The sequence below is a fragment of the Marmota monax genome, unplaced genomic scaffold, assembly GCF_021218885.2.
Source record: "Marmota monax isolate L192 unplaced genomic scaffold, Marmota_monax_Labrador192_F-V1.1 WCK01_AAM20220418_F8-fsc00010, whole genome shotgun sequence".
NCBI classification, from domain to species: Eukaryota; Metazoa; Chordata; class Mammalia; order Rodentia; family Sciuridae; genus Marmota; species Marmota monax.
The window spans coordinates 13,146,615-13,167,092 of record NW_026692321.1 but is presented as its reverse complement, the minus strand read 5'-3'; the positions used below and the strand labels follow the sequence as shown (position 1 = coordinate 13,167,092).

Below are 20,478 nucleotides of genomic sequence, written 5' to 3'. Positions count from 1 at the left end.
TCCTGGAAATATAAGTTCAAATGTTTATAGATGTTTGAAGCGAATGAAAGCGTTTCTATTCATGCTGTTAGAATCTGTGAGGCCCTTTCTTTCTTTCTTTCCCCCCCCCCCCCAAAACCAAGAGTTCCTAGTAAAATTCAGGTTATTTGGCTAGTGAAAGGTAGGTAGTTCAAGGACCAAGGTTTCATCCTGCAAGAGCCCGCAGGCAGGCACACCTGAGCGGCGAGGGCGGGCAGCGCCCAAGGGCTCCTCAGCTGGGACCCTGGGGCGCGGGGCTCTGGGCTAGGAGAGTCGAGCAGCATGCGCTCCTGCACAGATTGGTTTTACAAGGAGGCCGGAGGCACCCCGCCGAGCCCACCCAGCCGCAGGCGGCTCATGGCGCAGAGCTGGACCCGGGCGGGCGGTGACCACCGCGCCGCTGGCCGCCTCGCCCCAGACATTCCGCTTCGGCCACTGGAATGTGCAGACAAGGCTCCTTGTTGGCCCTGGGAGGGGTGGCCCAACTCGCCTGGCGTCGCGGCCGGGGGCGGGAGGGGGCGGGGCCGCAAGCGCGGGATCTTTAAATTGGCGGCTTTGGCGCGGGTCGCAGGACCCCGACTGACCCAGAAGGCTCGGATCTCACTCGGCAGACACGCACCTGCAGGCCCGCCGAGCCCACCATGCCGCTCCTGACCCCCGCGCGCCACCTCTCAGGACTCCTGCTGATCTGGTTGGTGCTGCTGCTGCCGCCCCCCGCCAGCCCTGGTCCCCTGGACCGCCCGGGCGTCCGGAGGCTGGGGACTCGTGGCCCCGCCGGCAGCCCCGGGCGCCGACCCGCTCCCACCCGCGCGCCCTATTCCAGAGCCATCGAGCCAGGTGGGAATCGCGGCGCAGGTACAGAGGGGCGGGGCGGGAGACGGCCCACAGCTTAAGAGGGCAGAATGCAGGACAGAGGGAACGAGAGCCTGGGCCGCGGGGGTGGGCAGCGGAGCCGGGCATCGAAGGAGAGCTTCGGATCTCTGGCAAGTGTCTTGCATCTCAGCCTCAGACGGGCAGCGGTGCGGGAGAAAGAATTCCGGTCCCAGAGAATCCTGTGCCGAAAAGCTGAGATGCAGAAAAAGGAAGGGAGACACTCAAGGTTACTTATTTGTCCGGGCTAGAATTTGGGTTTCCTGAAGCTCAAACTCCCCCTGTGATTTGGGCAGGGAGCATCCAGTAGCAGCTAAGGCAGCGCTGGGACTGCCTCCCACTTTGGTTTAAGGCGACCCTTCAGTGGAACCAAGCCTTCCAGGAATTCTACTTTTAGTTCTCTTGAAATTCCTCTGCTTCTGTTCCAGGATTGTGGATGATTCTATCCTACAGCCCTAAAGCTGACTCAGTGGAATCCGGGATTTAGCAGAGGGGAAGTCTTGGGGTGCCGTGTGAGGCCAATAAGGGACCCAGAGAAGCCACCTGAATGCCTGAAACCATTCTGGTCTCAACCCTGTTCTCCTGTCCATGACCGGGTGTTCTCAAACTGACTGGGCCCAACCTGAGCTCTCTTAGATCCTCAAGACACTGAGTCTTAGCAATCAGTTCTATTTCTCTTTTTGGTCAGTAATTGATTCCTGAAACAGCAAAGTTCCTAGCTCAGCCAAGCTGGCAGATCATCTGACACAGCCCCTGAAAGATACAGGGTAACCCCTATCAAAGCAAAGGGACCCAGCAAATCAGTGTCAAAGCTCAGAATAAAACTCAGGTCCCTGAAATCCCAAGTGAGGATTCTTTCCACTGCTCCAACCTATCAAGCTCTTCATATGGTTTACATAAGATTTTAGCTTCATTACCAAGAAGTCCAGCATCAGTCTTGTTTGAAAGAGACTGTTTAAACCATTTTCTCTGTGTCCTTTCTCATCTGGCCAGCAATGCTGCCTATCAGGCTCATTTGCCTTGTCCATCCCCTCCTTTCTGGATAAGTTGAGAAGGAATTCAGAGGACTCTTTCTTGCATTACTCTCATGTTTGAAATGGCAAAAGAGGGGCCAGGGCTCACAGGGGTAAAATTCGGCTGGTAGCCAGCTGGTTGCTCCAGGTGGGGTTGCTGGCAAAGCCTTTTTTCTAGAAGTGGTGTTGCTTCTAGAGCTCACCTTCCTCTCGGATGGGACTGGAGGGGTCGGTGAGATTCTGCACTAGGTGACCATTTCCCCACTAAATTGCCTTGAATCTTTCCTGTCTGTAATTCAAACCTGATCTTGAAGCGTAATTCTTGAATAAACACCATATTCTACACCTCTTCCAGATTCTCTCCTTTTAGCAACCAAGAATTGCCATGAATTTGCTATGGGCTTTTATTTCTAACAAAAATTGTCAAAAATTGGTGATATTGTGAATATGAAAACATTTTAGGAGACTCAGATATTCACTTTTTTCTTGAGAATCAAATTGCTGCTATTTAGTCATTGGGAGGGAGACTCAAAAAACAATTAGTGCCCCTTGCCGACGGGGTTCAAATCAGGAAGGAACCTGGTCACAGAATTGCCTGCTACCCTGGCCAAAGACTCCTTTATTAGTTTTCTATTGCTATTGCAACAAATAACCATGAATTTAGTGACTTAAAACAACACTCTGTGTATGCTGGCGGGGCACACGTGTGTGTGTGTGTGTGTGTGTGTGTGTGTGTAGAGCCAGGGCCTCGTGCATGTGAGGCAAGCACTCTACCACCAAGCTATCCTACCACTAAGCTACCAACCTAGTGACCCACACTATTATCTTAGAGTTCTGTACATCAGTCTGACAGATCTCCCTGGGCTAAAGTCAAAATGCCAATAGGGTTGCATCCCTATCCCTTGGGAGGTTCTAGGGGAGAAGAATCTGTCTGCTGTCTCCAGCTTCTTAGAGGTTGCTATGTTCCTTGGCTCATGACCTTCTTCCTCCCTCTTCAAAGCCAGCAATGGTAGGTTGAATCCTTCTCACATTCTATCACTTGCACCCCCTGTCCTGCCATCATCTTCCGTCTTTAGAGGACTTTGTAATTATATTGGACCCACCTGCATAATACAGGATAAGCTCTCCATCCCAAGCTCTTTCATCATACCTGGAAAGTCCCTGTGGCCAGGAAAAGTAGCATATGTACAAGTTCCTGGGATAAGGACCTAGACATCTTTGCGGGGGATGCATTATTCTGCCTACCACACCCCCATAACTCCCCCCAATAAGGATTCAGTGGAGAAGAAAGGAATCATGTATGCTGGTTACAAGAATAGAACCATGATTTATCCAAGTGACACCACTGCATGGTAATTACAGGGTTCCATCATCATGGTTTTTTTTTTTCTTTTTACTCTAATAGTGTAAAAGTACCTGACCCCTGTTCAGACAGGATTTGCAACACAGCTCTTCTTCCTTGCCCCTAATCCATGGGAATCTGAAGGGATGAAGTGAAATTCTGGAGGATTTTGAAAAAGAGAGATTTTTAATTCCTTTTGACTTAACTAAATACATGACGCACAGCATATTTCATGGTGGTGGCTCAAAGTCAATATGCAGGATGTTTCTAGGTATATGAGATAATGTTGATTTTTTTTTTTTTTTATGGTGGAAAACGTTGCCTCAGAGGGAGCAGCCGTGGTGTGGCAGGAAGGCCCCGCTGCTGGAAGTCAGGAAACCTGAGTCCTGACTGGTTCTCACTGCTGTCTAGTTCTCACTCCTCCCTGAATCTCAGCATCTCACCTGTTAGATGTATACAATATAAACAACCTCTGAACAACTTCACAGGGTTATTGTCTTGGTGCCCTGTGATCCCTAGATTATAATTGAAAGTAAAGGTGCTCCTTTCTTAATTGAATACCTCCAGGCAGAGGGGAAAGCCAAGAGGATAATTTTTAGCTCTTGAATGAAAACTACATAGACTTGATCCTTGTTCTAGACAAGTTTTTTTCTTCCATAAATAGCTTGGTCTAAGAGTTTATTTTGAGTCCACCTTTCTTCCCAACTCATTGAGTAATAAATTGCCTTCTTAGAGAAGCATCATCTCTTTTTTTGTTAGAAAAGTAAAGAACCTTGATTTACACTTCATGCCCAAAGATTTTATTTTCATTTAGGACTACATGTGTGTGTTGTATATGCATGAGTATGTGTTGGTGTTGGCTTGAAAAAGAAGTGTAATAACTGACTTCTTTCTTATCTAGTCCTGAGTTGTGAACTTGATTTTGCTGACTGGAAGAGGGATGTGCAAATAGGGTTGAAGGAAGTAGAAAAAACTAGGAAAGAAAAGAAGAAAACTAAAATTTGTGTCACTACAGTGTGCCAGGTACTTTTGTGTAGAAAAAATACAGTAAACAGTGAGGATTGAGAAATCTGGCTTATTTGCCTTTTTAGCCTCAGGGCTTCATAGGACTGCATAGGACTTTTTTGAATAGAACTGCAAAAAAAAAAAAAAATGGTGAATGAATAAGTGAATGAGAGGTGACTATGTGAGTGTGATGTAGGTACTAGAATAGATGCCAGGTCACAATCTCTGCTCCTTAAAACAATAAGACATGCTCAAATTAGGGAGTGCAAGAGGCATATATCACATTAAGTTGTCATCCCACTATCTTCAACTAACTCAAAGCTCACCAAAACAAGAATGAATGGGTGACCAGATGGAGGGAGACTTTAGGGCTACTGTGGGGCAGTTTTCATCCCCTAGAAATGGAATTGAAGAAGGAAGCTACTAGAAGATTGTCAGAGTGCCTTGCCTCAAATTCTGCCACTGCTTCAAGCCTGGGCAGGGAACTCTGCAGTAAGGCTGGATCTGAGGGCCTTTTACACAGTTTGGGAACACTCAACTCCCATTGCCTCAGATAGCCATGGTGCCCAGGACATGGCTGGGATCTACTAATTCCTAGGGGTCACAAGGAACCTTGAGAGCAAAACCTTAATCAGATTTCTAAGCAAAATTTCAGAGCTCAGTCAGCAGATAGGTAGATATATGGGGACACTTCACATCTTCATGTGAATTCTCACTATGGGACTCTGAAAGCTGTCATGCTTTAAACACCCACGAGAGGATGAACTTGGGGAAAGTAGCAGGCAGTGGCGGCTTTGTGGTTAAGGGGTGCTACTCTGTCTGGCCTCCTGGAATCCCAGAGTTGTTTGTCTGGGAGTGAGTATTGTCCCATTTCTGGTGGTGATCTGATCATTGCTTGCTTGGTCTCTTCTGCTACCCATGTTCTTCTTTGCAGGTGTTTGCAAGAGCATGCCCTTGGATTTGGTGTTTATCATCGACAGTTCTCGAAGCGTACGGCCCTTGGAATTCACCAAAGTGAAAACCTTTGTCTCCCGGATCATTGACACTCTGGACATTGGGGCAGCTGACACACGGGTGGCCCTAGTGAACTATGCCAGTACAGTGAAGATTGAGTTCCAGCTGCAGACCTACTCAGATAAGCAGTCCCTGAAACAAGCGGTAGCACGAATCACCCCCTTGTCCACAGGCACCATGTCGGGGCTGGCCATTCAGACAGCAATGGACGAAGCCTTCACAGTGCAGGCAGGGGCTCGGGGGCCCACTTCCAACATCCCTAAGGTGGCCATCATCGTGACAGATGGGAGGCCCCAGGACCAGGTGAATGAGGTGGCTGCCCGGGCCCGGGCATCTGGCATTGAGCTCTATGCTGTGGGTGTGGACAGGGCAGATATGGAGTCCCTCAAGATGATGGCCAGTGAGCCCCTGGAAGAGCATGTGTTCTATGTGGAGACCTACGGGGTCATTGAGAAACTCTCCTCTAGATTCCAGGAAACCTTTTGTGGTAAGTTGGTAAGTCTTTGCTTCCAGCTAGTAAGGATGCTACATTTCAGACATTGTGTTCCCAGAGAAAAGGACATTTTTTCACCCCTTTTTTTGAGGGGTGGTGGTGGTGGTGGTGGTGGACATTAATGAAAAACTTAAATGCATCCAGTGCTTTTTTGGTGTTTTTTACCAACTTAAACACACGACGTTGGTTTAGAAATATAGAGCTGCATTATATATTTGGTTTGCTCATAAAATCTTCATGTTTGCATTAGAAATGTGAAGGTCTAGAAATACCCAAGATAAATAATCCTGCTGTTCCCTGATGGGGTGGGGTGGAGGAAACCTCAAGATGCCTGTCTTGTCTCCATCCCCCAGTACACTTTTTTCCCAGGTACTTTCTTCAGTTTTACCATCTCCAGATTTAACAGAACTCTGATTGTTCTGTAGAAAAACAGGGAGCAGTGTCTGTCCTGGGAGGGTCAGTGGACTATATCCCAATGTTACTGTCAGTGTGCACAGTGTTAGGGAACACTTGTTTTCAGATTGGGCTCTTTCTTTGGCTATTCTGTGTGGTGTAAGAGGATTAGGGACCAGGAAGATTGGGGTTTTGGTTCAGCTGAGGGATGAAAGAAGAAGATTAACAATAACAACAACAACATTCTTTTATTTTTCTATTTCTTTATTCCTTTAGGATGTAGTTTGAATATGAACATGCTAATTTCATTGGGATTTTTAGCATGATACAGCCAGATGCGTCGGCATGAATCATCTGGGGCTGGGGTTTATTTTTAGTCACTGATCTGATCAGAATGATGATTTGTGGGGCTCGTGTTTTATTTATTATCATTTGGAGAATAGTCTTTGAAACTCTCTATGAAAACACCCAAGAGAGTGGGTACAGATTTCTAGTTCAGGTGAATTTCTAAACATACATACTTTTTTTTTTTTTTCTATATAATTTATTCCACATTTGTTTATTCAGCATGCATTTATTGATAACTGATGACAAAAAATATAGTTCTCCCAACCATCAGTTAACATTCTGGGGTTGGGGGTGAGACAAGCAAGTGAGCCAATAATTGCAATTGTAAATCTTGAGGAGATTCATATCTAAACTGACGTGAAACCCAGCAATCACCAGTTAGCTGGGAAACGAGAGCAGCAGCCTTGGTCTGGGGGAAGCTTGGCCTCATCTCAACCAGACCTGGCTGGGTTCCTCTTCTTTCCTGTCCTGGGACACTGTGCCTTCTCAGGCCGTCATTGGCCTTGGTGGTATCTACTTGGTATTCATTGGGTTCCAAAAAGAAAGTGGCTTTCTTTCTCCCAGGAAAACCCCCGAGCTTGCGGGTGAGAGTTGCTGCATCAGGATGCTGCTCTGTGGTACAGTTGGGTGTCAGAGCTGGCACCTGGGGTTGGGCTTGAAGGCCATAAAGTAACAAGTGGTGAGTGGCAAGCTTTTCCTCTGGTACAAAAGACATGCTGTTCTGGGGTCGGGGGAGCGTCCTCTCTATGGAAAAAAGACTGAGGGGCAGCTTGTTGTAGTCAACGGGTTGGAAAGATCATTTCATGAAAAGGCCCTTCTTGGGAAAATATTAGCCTTGTCCTGCTGCCAAGGGCAATGGAGGCTGGGTTACCTGCCACAGGAGCGCCAGCCTTCTCCAGCAGGCCTCCTTGATTCCTCAGAAGTGACTAAATCCATTGATTCGTCTTTCAGAACATGTCGCTAGGAAAAAAAAAAATTCAATGAGATACAAATGGCTCTAGGAGCAAAAAGCTGGAGAGGACATTAAGCTGATATAATCTCATTCAGTTAGTTCTTTTCTTTTTACCTGTTTGTATTTATCATGTGAGTTCAGTGTCTCCAAGTTGCCTACGTAGATACCTGATCTCAAGAACCCATGTTGCATGTTTAGAAAGCAGTTACCCAGATTGCTCCCATCGTGTGCACGTCAAAATATGTGTTTTGACCCTAGTGAGAGTGTGTCCCCAGCTGAGGGGGATGCCTGCATTGAATTCTGTTTAGACACAAAATGTGGAACCCTTGCAAACCAAGTTCTGGCTTAGATGGGTCAACTCGCTCACAGCACTGTTCATTACTCTTCTCCCCATCTCTTGAGGCTGGGAAGCAAACATCTTTTTCATAGGAATGTGGATAAGCTGAGTAAAACATCAAGGCAGCTGACTGATGGAATTGTTTGGCTTCAGCTCGGGCTCCAAAATTATCTTTCTCCTTTGAGAGAGTTTCTAGCAAGGTCTGTAATTTTAAATTAGTAACATTTCTAGTTTAAGAGTATTTCTAGTAAGCCAGAGGCAGACAACAAATAACCAATTTTGATAGTGAAATAAAGAGCAATGCCTTCTTTTTTTTGAAGTATATATATTTTTTAATATTTAGTTTTTAGTTGTAGTTGGACACAATATCTTTATTTATTTACTTTTATGTGGTGTTGGGGATCGAACCCAGGGCTTCGCCCGCGCTAGGGGAGCGCTCTACCGCTGAGCCACAAGCCCAGCCCGAGCAATGCCTTCTTAACACGTGAGAAAGTATCTGAAATGTTTTTACCTTTTGACGCTGACGGCCCCGACTTCCTCTGCACAGCCCTGGACCCGTGTGCTCTAGGCACGCACCAGTGCCAGCACGTGTGCGTCAGTGATGGGGAGGGCAGGCACCACTGCGAGTGCAGCCAAGGGTACACCTTGAACGCAGACAAGAAAACGTGCACAGGTGAGACTGCTCGGGGGGACCGCGGCTGAAGACCCTGTTATTTTGGAATCTCTTCTTCTGGGGTGGGACTGGCCTTGTGCTTTGACTCCGACACCTTTTCTACCTAACTGCCTTTTGGCTGGTTTACTGTTGCTCATGGATGATTTGCCTTGAAAAGGAACAAGGGAGACAGGAAAGATGATAAAGATCCTAAACTCTTGGTCCTTTTGTGGCTTTGGCATTTTCCCCGGATTGTTTCTAATTGGATACCAGCCTCCCCCTTCCTCTCTCTGACCATAGATGCTCATGAATTCTAGAAGTAGAGGAAAATTTAGAGAGGGTCTCAGGTACCTGGGGCATGAATATTCGAAGTTGATGAAGAAGGGCAATTAGGTTCTTCTTTTTAATCTTAGAAAAGAGTTTTTGAGAGTAAGAAAACAGATCATTGAATTCAACCTACTTATTTTATAGATGTGAAATTGAGACACAAAGAAGGGAAAAGACAACCCACATCTGAGGGTCTGTTACTGAAAGCCAATACCAGTCAGTTCCAGATCTGCCACTTCCCTTCCTGGAGCCCCGCCCCCTTTGTTAGCTCTGTGTAGTGAGGTCTGTAAAAGTAGGTCTTGCTGCCTACTCTCCCTGGGTTCACATTTGTTCTGCTCCTCATTTGGCAGCTATTGATAAGTGTGCTCTCGGCACTCATGGGTGTGAACACATCTGTGTGAATGACAGGACTGGCTCTTATCACTGTGAGTGCCGCGAAGGCTACATCTTGAATGAAGACAGGAAGACTTGTTCAGGTAAGTGGGGAGGAGCCTGTACTGCTGCTACATACTTACATGTCTACCTGCCTACCCAGTGTTGGAACTTGGGTCACAGGCACTGCGACTGAGTGCATCAAGTCCCACCCCTGCACTTGGACTGTTTTTCTCTATTGTCACCTGGGCTTTTTTTCCCCCTCCCATTTCCAAGTCTTATTGGAAGAGTTAGAAATAGTAATGTGTATGTATCACCTGTGAATGTGAGACTCAGTTCTTTTCTCCACCCAGCCCTCACACTCCTTCCAAATGCTACAATTTAGTAATTTAACACCAAATAACATCTCACAAGATACTTATTGCTTTCGAAAGGAAAGATAGTAACCTTGTAGTGGAGAACCTGGCAGACACCACCATCTTCAAGTCATCAGAGTGATCAGAGCCAGTATCATTAGTGATGACCACGGTGACATCATGCATCAGTTGACATCCTGTACCGAGGATACAGCAGCATGTCTGTGGTATTCTTTTTAAAAATTCAGAACCATGAAAAAACATCACACAAAATCAAACATCAAGACATTCTTAGTTCACAAAAATAATTTTCTGGTACAAAGGCAAACTGGGGATATGTCCCATATTGGAGGACACTAAGACCATGTGACAACTTAATGCAATATGGGATCCTAGATTGGGTCCTGGATCATAAAAAGGGCTTTAGTAGAACAATTGGCAAAATTTGAAAAACTATACATATTAGTAAATCATATCATATCAATGTTTTTGATAATCATACTAGAGTTATGTAAATTGTTAACATTTGGGGAGGCAAGGTAAAGTGCAGCAACTATTTGGATTTTTGTAAGTTTTTCATAAGTATGAAGTTATCTCAAAATAAAAAGTTTAAAAATAAAAAATAGTTTAAAACTTACTAGTACAGAGGTAAATGCGTTGAATGAAAATTTGAGTCCTGAGTTCTATACTGCTCTGAATCAACTGGTCTCTTTGTTGTTTATTTGCCTCATTTATAAAAGAGAAAAGGTTTACTGGGTGTGGTGGCATATGCCTGTAATCCCAGAGACTGGGGGAGCTGAGGCAGGAGGATTGCAAGTTTTAGGCCAGCCCCAGCAGTTTAGCAAGATCCTGTCTCAAAATACAATAAATAAAAAATAGGTCTGGGGGTGTGGCTCAGTGATAGAGCATCCCTGGGCTCAATTCCCCAGTACTGCAAAAAGATACATAAAAAAAGAAAATAAAACAGGAAAGGGCTGAATTACAATTTTTTCAGATTCTAATTCTGTCTTTCCATATCTAATGTAATTAGTCACATAACTGTTCATATCTCTCTAGAATGGGGTAAATACAGTAAACCTAAAAGGAAATCCTTTACAATATATTTATGAGAATCTTAGATTATAAAAACTCAATGATGATGACTTTTGAAAAGGAACTGGGGAAGACTGGAGAATAATTATCATGTGTGTGCAGGATTTTATTTAACTCGGCTAACTTCTAGTTAGAGCAAATAATACTGACAGCTTTGACTAGCCTCCAATAAGTTTTCCTCTTATATATTTCTAGCTGCAAATAAGAAGGTTTCTATTTACGGGTAATAAAAGACTCTTTCACTTTTTATTTCCTTTTTTCCTGGATTTTCCACTGACAGCTCAAGACAAATGTGCTGTTGGTGCCCATGGCTGTCAGCACATTTGTGTGAATGACAGAGATGGGTCCCATCACTGTGAATGTTATGAGGGATACACTCTGAATGAGGATAAGAAAACATGTTCAGGTAAAGTCTACTCAACAAATTCTTTCATATTTGACTCTTCCTATTGTGGTGAAATTGACTTGCAATTTGCTGGGAGAGAAGTTCTTAGTGGTAACTTAAAGCACGACCGGGTTCAGGCATTCTGTCGTGCTTATGGATGAAGGCACACATGCTCAGAGGGTGGTGAGCTCACTGGTTTTTGCAAACATAGATCACTTCAGAAAATTACTGGAAATGCGTAGGGAGTGGGGGATATGAGAAAAGCTAATTAAATATTAGATCCTTATCCAGGAAAATTTTATAGCCCTGTACACTGGGGACCTTTTAAGCAAATAGGAGACTTTAGAGGAAGTCGGTTGGACAGTAACTATTTAGTGTGATAGGCTGAACTGATCTTTTTCCAGTTAAAACTTGGCCTGGAACTTTTCTGTAACGTTAATCTTAAAGCTGGATCGTTTTAGTAAAGGAGACTTTGTAAATGCCTGAATTAGACCCACACAGATCTTCCAGGAAGTCTGAATTGGACATTCCCTGACAGTGTCTAGCTGATCAATCTTCGGTGAATCTGAGCCTTATGACTTGGCTGATGAGCCCTACCACAACTGCTAATCCTCATTAATTTGATTTAGGCTCACTGGCAGAACAGGGTGGCATTCATAAATGTCAGAACAGTCCTAAAGGAGAGAAATTCCAAGCTCTCGAGGTAGTGCCCGTTTTGGCATACTGAATGTTTTTTAGATCTTGTTTAACTTTCCCTCTCTTGAGGTAATGCTCCCAGATAATGGTGGGCAGCATTCTTCAGTACCTTCTGTGGGCTGCACATGATTTGAAGCATTTTATACACAAAGCCATGCCTTTAATCCTCTTAGCAACTTTGGGAGGAAACTGAGGCATAGGCAGCTTGAAAAACTTGCTCAGGTCACCTGGTTTGTAAGTAGTAGAGACAGGGTTTGATCGAGTGTTCCCAGGGTTACTTTGAACATTGTCTCATTGTACAAAGAACCTGACAGCAAAGATGAGTGGAGGAGAAAGAATTGTGAGCGAGTTAGTATACATGTGTTTTAAAGTAATAAGGAATAGTGCCATGATGAGGCTGGTCTACATGACTGTCAGATGTCTCCACGGACCTGCTTTCCCTGCACTGGGTGATAGGAAGGCTTGTAGGTTGGATGTGGAGTCCCAAGTCAGGGCCAGAGCAGGAAGCAGATCCAGTATCTATCTGTAGAGTAAATGCCAAGCTGGGATAAGGGGAAAATAGAGTCATCTCCTATTTTGTATTTTGCTGAAAAAAAAAAAATCTAAATTGTATCGATGAGGGGAATATCCATGTTAAGACCGGAAAAGCACTTTATGAATACATTTCATAGGGCCTTGCATTTCATGCAAAGTTATTTTCTAGGCAATAGTAAGCCATGGAAGGTTTCTGAGCTTGGAAAAAGGATTTAAGAGGGGAGCTAGAAGGGAACAAATTAAACACTTTGGTCCCTGTCATGGCAGAGGAAGAACCCATGTCTCCAGGAAAACTTACTTGGATTTTAAAGGGGAGTTGCATTTTCATTTGTCCTGGGCCAGTTTGGACATGGGACTGATGTGGCACTTTCCTCTGCTCTCCACTTAAATTTGGGCAAACTGTCTTCATCCTTGAAATGCTACTTATTGATAGATAATAAATACTTCACTGTCCAGTCATACTTATCACCTTTGTTATTAATAATGTTGCTATCACTTTTCTCTGTGTTTGTAAGTGTGTGTGTGTGTTCATATGTGTCTCCAGGTTATTGTTTTCTGTCCCATTTTATAAGCTATAGACAGCAGGTCTTTGTTCAATGCAGTACTTTTTGTGTAGCATCACACTTAGTTCCAAGTTCAATAAGGTCCTTAATAGATTATTTTTGGTGATGATCCATGATAAGCTGGAGATACTGGAGATGTTGACAGTCACCAGAAATGCCCAAGGTAAGTTCTGGAATATAATTGAGACTTAGTGCTACAGGAAGAAAAAAGAAAGCAGCATTAGATTGCAGAAGATGGTGGGGAGCTGTTGGGGTTGGCAGGAATGTCTGTGATCAAAGGAGAGCCACAGGGATGGGAGGTGGAGAGGGAAGGAGGCTTTCTCCTGGAATGTAGGGCTTGTGGCTGACTGCTGAAGGATTCATTCTCAGCACTGGGCGGGACCAAACTGAAGATTATTTCTCCCAGTGTTTGTTTTTAGTTGCATATTTAATTAATGTGTGACTGTTTCTCTCCTGCCCTATTCCTGGTTAGTCCAAAACAAGTGTGTTCTGGGCACTCACGGCTGCCAGCACGTGTGTGTGAGTGACGGGGCAGCCTCCTACCACTGCGACTGTTTTCCTGGCTACACACTGAACGAGGACAAGAAGACATGTTCAGGTGAAGACTGGCCCTTCAAGCCTAATCTGTTGGGTAGGAAAATCTAGGAGGAAGCTGTTCTCTCTCCATCTGAAGTTATGAACCGTTCTCCTGGCCAGTATCTTCCACTGGCTTCCAGTTGCCTACATCAGGAAACACTACCTTCCTCTGCCAGTGTACCTTCCACGATCTGATTCCAACTTCTTCTCTTTCTTTTTTCTAATTACTATCTCTACCTAAGTCTGATTTTTAAAATTATGGTAAAACATACATAACACAAAATTTACCATTCTAACCATTTTGGGGGGGATACCAGGGATTGAACTCAGGGGTACGTGACCACTGAGCCACATCCCCAGCCCTATTTTGTATTTTATTTAGAGACAGGGTCTCACTGAGTTGCTTAGCTCCTCACTGTTTCTGAGGCTGGCTTTGAACTTGCGATCCTCCTGCCTCAGCCTCCTGAGCCACTGGGATTGCAGGTGTGCACCACCGTGCCCTGCCCATTCTAACCATTTTTAAATGTACCGTTCACTGACATTCAACACATTCACATTGCTGTGCAACCATTACTACTATCCATTTTCAGAATGTTTCCATCATCTCAAACTAAAACCCTGATCTCATTAAACAATAACTGCCCATTCCTACTCCTCTAGCCCCTGGTAACTGTGTGTTTTTATCCTCTAGCAGATTGTTTTATCCTCTAGCAACCCCAAGGGTGGTGATCTTATCTGTACCACAGTACACAAAGTAGTTTTTCAGCAGACATTTCTTCATTGAAGGTATTATTTCATTTGAAATAAAGTATGAATCAATTTCTTATGAAGGGCAAGAATAATGAGGATCAGCTTGTTTCTAGAACTTGAGTAAGTGTGGGTAATTTTCAGAAAAATCAATCTTTTTTTTTTTTTTTTTAATTTCCCCTCCTGGAAAGTTGAGAATTCAGCATAATTTTTTTTAATGGTTTAGGCTGTCACCTCATTTTATTTTTTTAAGGTTCATGTATTTATTCCATCAGCAGTTTATGGAGCTACTGTTAAACAAATTGTACTCTATTAGATTCTGAGGAAGAAACTGGAGACAAATTTCAAGTAGGAATTCCAAGTAGGGGCATTTTAACCTTGTGAGAGAGCATAACACAAATGTTAACTAAAGGGCACACAGTAAATACTGTGTGTGTGTGTATGTTTAGAAAAAAGAGGAGACCATTGAAGGCTTGAAAAGTTGAGTCAGTCTTGGTTCATTTTTTCTAGGTGTAGAGCTCTAATGTTTATATCTACATTTTTTTTCGCTAGCTTTCTTCCTTCCTTCCTTCCTTCCTTTCTTCGTTTTCTTTCCTTCTTCCTTCCTATACAATTTTTATTGAGAGGTAATTCACTTATCACAACATTTATTCTTTTTTTTTCTTTTTGGTATTTGGTTCTGGGATTCAAATTTTGGGCTGCATGCATGCTAACCACACATTTTACCACTGAGTTACATGCCCAAACAAAAACTGCTGTGCATTGATTTTCAGTATTTCAAAAATTGGGCAACTATCAGCACTATCTAATTATAGAAAATTTTGTCAACCTTAAAAGAAACCTATACCCATTATCAGTCACTCCCCCATTCCTCCCAGCCCCTTGTCCTTGGCAAGCACTAATTCTACCTCTATGGATTTTTTTATTCTGGACATTTCATATAAATGGATGGTATGCTTTGTGGCCTTTGTGACTGGCTTCTTTTATTTAGTGTGCTATTTTCCAGATTCATCCATATTTGTAGTATGCATTAGTGCTTTATTCCTTTTCATTGCTGAATAATATTCTATTGCATAGAAATACCCCATTTTGCCTATCCACTTATCAGCTGATGAATAGTTTATTTCCACTTTTTCAGCTGGTATGAATAATGTTGCTATGAACAGTAATTAGTATACAAGTCTTTGTGTGGACATATGGTTTAATTTCTTTGCAGTATATACCTAGATGTAGAATTGCTAGGTCACATGGAACTCTATATTTAATATATATTTTTAATATATATATTTTTAGTTGTTGATGGGTGTTTATTTATTTAGATGATGTGCTGAGAATTGAACCCAGTGCCTCACACGTGTGAGGCAAGTGCTCTATCACTGAGCCACAACCCCAGCCCTATGTTTAATATTTTAAAGAACTGCCAGACTCTTTTTCAAAGTGGTTACACCATTTAAGAATCTCACCAGTAGTGAATGAGGCTTCTAATTTCTCATATCTTTGCCAATACTTATTACTCTCTATCTTTTTTAAAAAAAATTTATTCATCCTATGGGGTAAGGCAATATTTTTTTTTGTATTTATTTGTATTTCCCTAGTGACTGATGATCTTGACCATCTTTTCATGTGCTTGTTGGCGACTTTTATAAATTATTTGGAAGAATGTCTATTGAAAGCCCTTTTCCCATTTTTAAAAAGTTGATTTTCTATCTTTTTATTGAGTTGGAATGTGTAATTTGCAATTTTTGCAGAGATGTGATTTAATTTTTTTCTCCTATATCATGAACTGCCCTTTCATTTTTTAAAATACCTTTATTTTATTTATTTGTTTTTATGTGGTGCTGAGGATGGAACCCAGGGCCTTGCACATGCTAGGCGAGCGCTCTATCGCGGAGCCATAACCCGAGCCCGCCCTTTCATTTTTGAAAGTGTCTTTTGATGCACAGAAGCTTTTAATTTTATAAAGTTCAATTTATTTATTCTTTTGCATCTTATGCTTTTGTTATTGTACCTAAGAAACTGTTTGATAGGTCAAAGTCATGAAGATTTACTTCTGGTGTTTTCTTCTAAGAGTTTTTTAGTTTTATCTCTTCCTTCCTTCCTTCCTTCAATACTGTTTAGGTCTATGGTCTTTTTTGAGCTACATATATACATGTGTATACATGCACACACACACATATGGTGTGAGGTAAGTGTCCAACTTTATTCTTTTCATATAGCTATGCAGGTTTCCAGCATAATTTGTTCAAAAGGTATTCTTTCCCTTATTAATTTGTCTTGGTACCCTGTTGGAAAACAAGTGACCGTAAATGAAACAGTTTATTTCTGAAGTCTCAGTTCTATTCCATTGATCCTCATGCCCTCTTTTTGCCAATACCACACTGCCTTGATTACTGTAGCTTTGTAGAGAATTTTGAAACCAGGAAGTATGAGTTCTTCAGTTTTTTTTTCTTCTTTTTAGGATTGTTTTGGTTATTCTGGGTCCCTTACATTTCTCTATACATTTTAGGATCATTTTGTCAATTTCTCCACAAATGTCAGCAGGGATTTCATAGGCATTGTACTGAATTTACAGATCAAATTTGGAAAGTATTGCCATTTTAACAATCTTCCAATCCATTAACATGGAGTTTATGTCTTCTACTTTAAAAAAAAAACACCATGCTTATGTATTTTATTCTTTTAGATGCTATTGTGAATGAGTCTATCTCTCAAGTTTCAAATTTGCTACATCACTGTTTTGCAATTTTCTATAGAGAATTTTAATTAGAATATCACACTGAGACAGACCCCCAACCCCCACCAGAGCTTAGAGTCTATTAGGCAAGAGATTGGATATGTATCATATGTACCCATTTTATACTCTGCACAGGGATGATAGGCATGTTGGTGATATTCAATAGATATATTCTGCTTACTGATTGATTAATAGGCTGATTAAGATGGGATTTGGGCCGGATGGTCCCAAAAGGTTTTAATAGGATTCAGACAGGTGAATAGATTGCATTTAATTAAGTGAATTTATGGTCCCCCAGGCCTATGTTGCATTTTTGTAGAAGATGTGAGAAAATATGGGAGCCAAGGAGCATTTTCTGTCCTCAGGCAATAGTTTCACTTGGAAGATTAGACAGCAATCTTCAGGCTTGGGAAGTTATGCTTATTTCTATTTGCAATTATAAGGGCTGTAATATTTAACAGGAATGTTTGCCTCACAGAATCACAGAAAGAAATAGAGTTACCTCTATTAATCTCTCACATTTACTTAAATGTCAATATATATCTGAATTTGTAATACTAAAGTATTTTGGGGTAAAAACTAGAACTCTCATCAAACCATTTAATAAATTAAAAGTCCTATATAGAAAATCAGGTATAACCTGGTTTTAACCTTTGAAGTACTTTGGCCATACAAGTGGAGAGTTATTGTTCTCTTTTCATTTATTAGTGAGGACACAGTACCAGAAGAAGATTGTCTTGTCTCTGTACCTCCTATACAATCTTTAAAAGAAATTTTCTTTATATTGTTGATGAGTTCTGATAATCATGAAAGTATAAAGAATTATTTAATGAACTCTCATATAATCATCACCTGACTTTGACAATTATAAACATTTCCCTTGTATCTCCTAATACAAAAATTTCCATGACATCATTATTCCAAAGTAGTTTCTCCTCTTCCATTTGTTTTTATATCCTTTTACCTCCTGGAAAATGCATTTCAATAAGTCTTAAAAATAGTAATATTGAATTCCAGTGGCTCAGGAGGCTAAGGCAGGAGGATCACAAATTCAAAGTCAGCCTTAGCAGCTCAGCACAGCCCTAAGCAACTTGGCAAGACCCTGTCTCAGAAAAAAAACAAAACAAAACAGAACAACAACAACAAAAAGGGCTGGAGATGTGGCTCAGGATTGAACTCCTCTGGGTTCAATTACTGTTACCAACCCCCCCCCAAAAAAAAAAAAAAAAGGTAACATTGAGTTGTATATTTCATGATTTTTTATACTTTAGGTATCCATAACATTTTATGTGCTATCATTGTAGCCATTGAAGAGGCACGGAGACTCATTTCTACTGAAGATGCATGTGGGTGTGAGGCCACACTAGCTTACCAGGAGAAGGTCAGCTCCTATCTCCAGAGACTGAACACCAAACATATCCTTTCCAGAAGGTTTTCTGCTTCTTCTTGAAGCCAGTGAAAGTACTACAAATGAGCCAAATGTTTTAGGATATTATGAAGGCAAGGGCCTTATTTGTTGTTTTAAGATAAGCAGCAATAATATACATTTTTTTTTTCAATTTAGAGTTCTTTAAAATACTTTAATAGACCATTTATATTTACATGTAAAAGCTGCATAACTATTACATTTCCTAGTGCTTTTCCATGGCATGTATGCTCCAAATTGAGCTCTTACTCAACAGATGAGGTAATTATCCTATGCTTCCTTTATATGGCCATCTTAGTTCAGAATCTGCATCTGTGCAGAACAAATCAGCTGACTGATGAGGTGTGATATCTCAGATTTCATGATTCCACACTTTGGCTAGCCAGGTGTTCAAAAACAGATTTTAAAATGTAACATGATACTGTCTTAGGATCTTTCAAAACCAACACTTCAAAATACTAACAGAAAAAGTACTTTTTCTCAGCCCAGCTCAAGTTAACTACTCTGCTACCTTAGAGGAGTGGAATTCAGATCTTGGTACAACTTAAGAGTATGGAGACTTTTCAGTTCAAATTGAATCAATTTCCAAATACTTCACTTGCTCAAGATGCTACTTGGAATCTGCTGGCATGTTCGTTTCTCATCTTCCATTTCAGGATTGCCATTTTCCTAACTACACAAGAAAAACACACCTCTCTCTTACCCTGAATCTAATAAGATGCTTTTTCTAGAAAAGCAAAATTTCCAGAGGACCTATAATTCCTTTAATCAAGAATTCATAAATGTTGCTCCCTTTATCCATCTTACTAATAAGTATTTGTCCAATTGAATTTCATATGAGCAAAAATATCTGAAGACCACTGCAGTGGTCTGACTTTATCAAGATCTCAAAAGAATTGAACTTCTGAGTGTTAGATGAGACTTTTGCTGAGAAAATAGTCTAGTTCTTTTTCCTCACTTATACTAGGACACAATTTTCTTTTATCTTGTGTAAAAGTGTTTAAAAGTGTGCTTGTTTTCTAATGTGTAGAAATAAATGGTGTTGGCCTTAACAACTAGCTACTTGATGACATTTTGCAGAAGCTGCAAGTAAATGAATATGGACAAGTACATCGTTAGATTGCTCAAAATGTGGAAATGTAGAAAACTTGGTGCAATTAATATACTTTTGCACACTCGTATCTTCAATGTTCTTGCTAATTATTTGCCATTATAAATGCTTGAATATTGCCAGATAAATAGTATGACGATTTTCTGGAGAATCGGTATCATTTTTCCAAGGAAATAAATGTGCATATTCTTATTAAGGGCAAACTTTAGTGTTTCTATGCTCTAACTGTGAAATGGTAGGAAGTAGAATGAAAAGTTCAATTTTTAAAATTATCTACTAATTGAGCCATTTAATTTTAAATGTTTATATTAGTAAGATAATCATATTCACAATGGAAACTTAAGATATATTTTCTCTTGATAATATTTCTAAAATAAACCATTTTATTACCAAGAGTGCAAATGGTATGCAGTATTTCCACATGAAAAGCTCATATAATTAAAATTGAAATTAATATAATTTAGAACTGTTAAACACTTTTTGTTTTTTGTTAATTTTTGCAGGAGTATTATTGAAACTCTGATCAAGGGATTGTAATACACATATTTAAAAGTAGTTAATTAAGTAAATATTACATGCAATTTTTAATTCATTCTGGTCTTAGAAATGCATGACTAAAGAGCATTAGTTGTGAATTTAGGGTGCTAAACTTTTTACCAAGAGCAAAATGTCCTAAATTTATTTTATCATTTTCCTTTAGGATCAACTGATAACATGATATATTTGTAGAATTGATATAACAAGCAACAAAATCTAATGTCTTTTTAAATGTTAGTAATAAGCATAACATTTTTCACTTATATATTTGATACATATACTTTATCTCTACAGCTTAAACTTTTAGAACAAAACAGTCCTTTAAAGTTGTGTAGCAATCAATTCTTTCTTGGTTTGAATTGTTTTTAATAATAAAAAGTTATTATCTTTATGTGTTAATGTCATGACCATTTTTTGTTAATTCACATTAATTTTGTCTATTGAACACATTTCTTTATGTTGAACTGAATAATTATTTGAATATAACAGCTTCTTGTCAAAGGACAGAGTATTAATATTCTTCCTATAATCTAATCTCACGCTTAAATTTTTTTGAAATTTTATACCATTTACGCTACAAATGCA

General features: G+C 41.0%; 1 protein-coding gene across 1 annotated transcript; it reads left to right on the top strand.

Annotated features, from left to right (window-relative positions):
* Window positions 1-629: 629 nt before the first annotated feature.
* On the top strand, window positions 630-20,212 carry Matn3 (matrilin 3). The gene is made up of 8 exons (XM_046441689.2): window positions 630-873; window positions 5,183-5,749; window positions 8,333-8,458; window positions 9,115-9,240; window positions 10,865-10,990; window positions 13,235-13,360; window positions 18,124-18,234; window positions 19,309-20,212. The coding sequence occupies exons 1-8, from the start codon at window positions 660-662 to the stop codon at window positions 19,362-19,364; spliced, it is 1,452 nt and encodes a 483-aa protein (XP_046297645.1). The 5' UTR covers window positions 630-659; the 3' UTR covers window positions 19,365-20,212.
* Window positions 20,213-20,478: the final 266 nt, after the last annotated feature.

What these genes read in the sequence shown, in the direction of transcription:
- Matn3 (XM_046441689.2), top strand. Translation starts at nt 660, where the DNA reads ATGCCGCTCCTGACCCCCGCGCGCCACCTCTCAGGACTCCTGCTGATC. An exon ending in ATTCCAGGAAACCTTTTGTG is followed by an intron (nt 5,750 to 8,332) that starts GTAAGTTGGTAA and finishes TCCTCTGCACAG; the next exon opens with CCCTGGACCCGTGTGCTCTA. An exon ending in GGACAAGAAGACATGTTCAG is followed by an intron (nt 13,361 to 18,123) that starts GTGAAGACTGGC and finishes CTATCATTGTAG; the next exon opens with CCATTGAAGAGGCACGGAGA.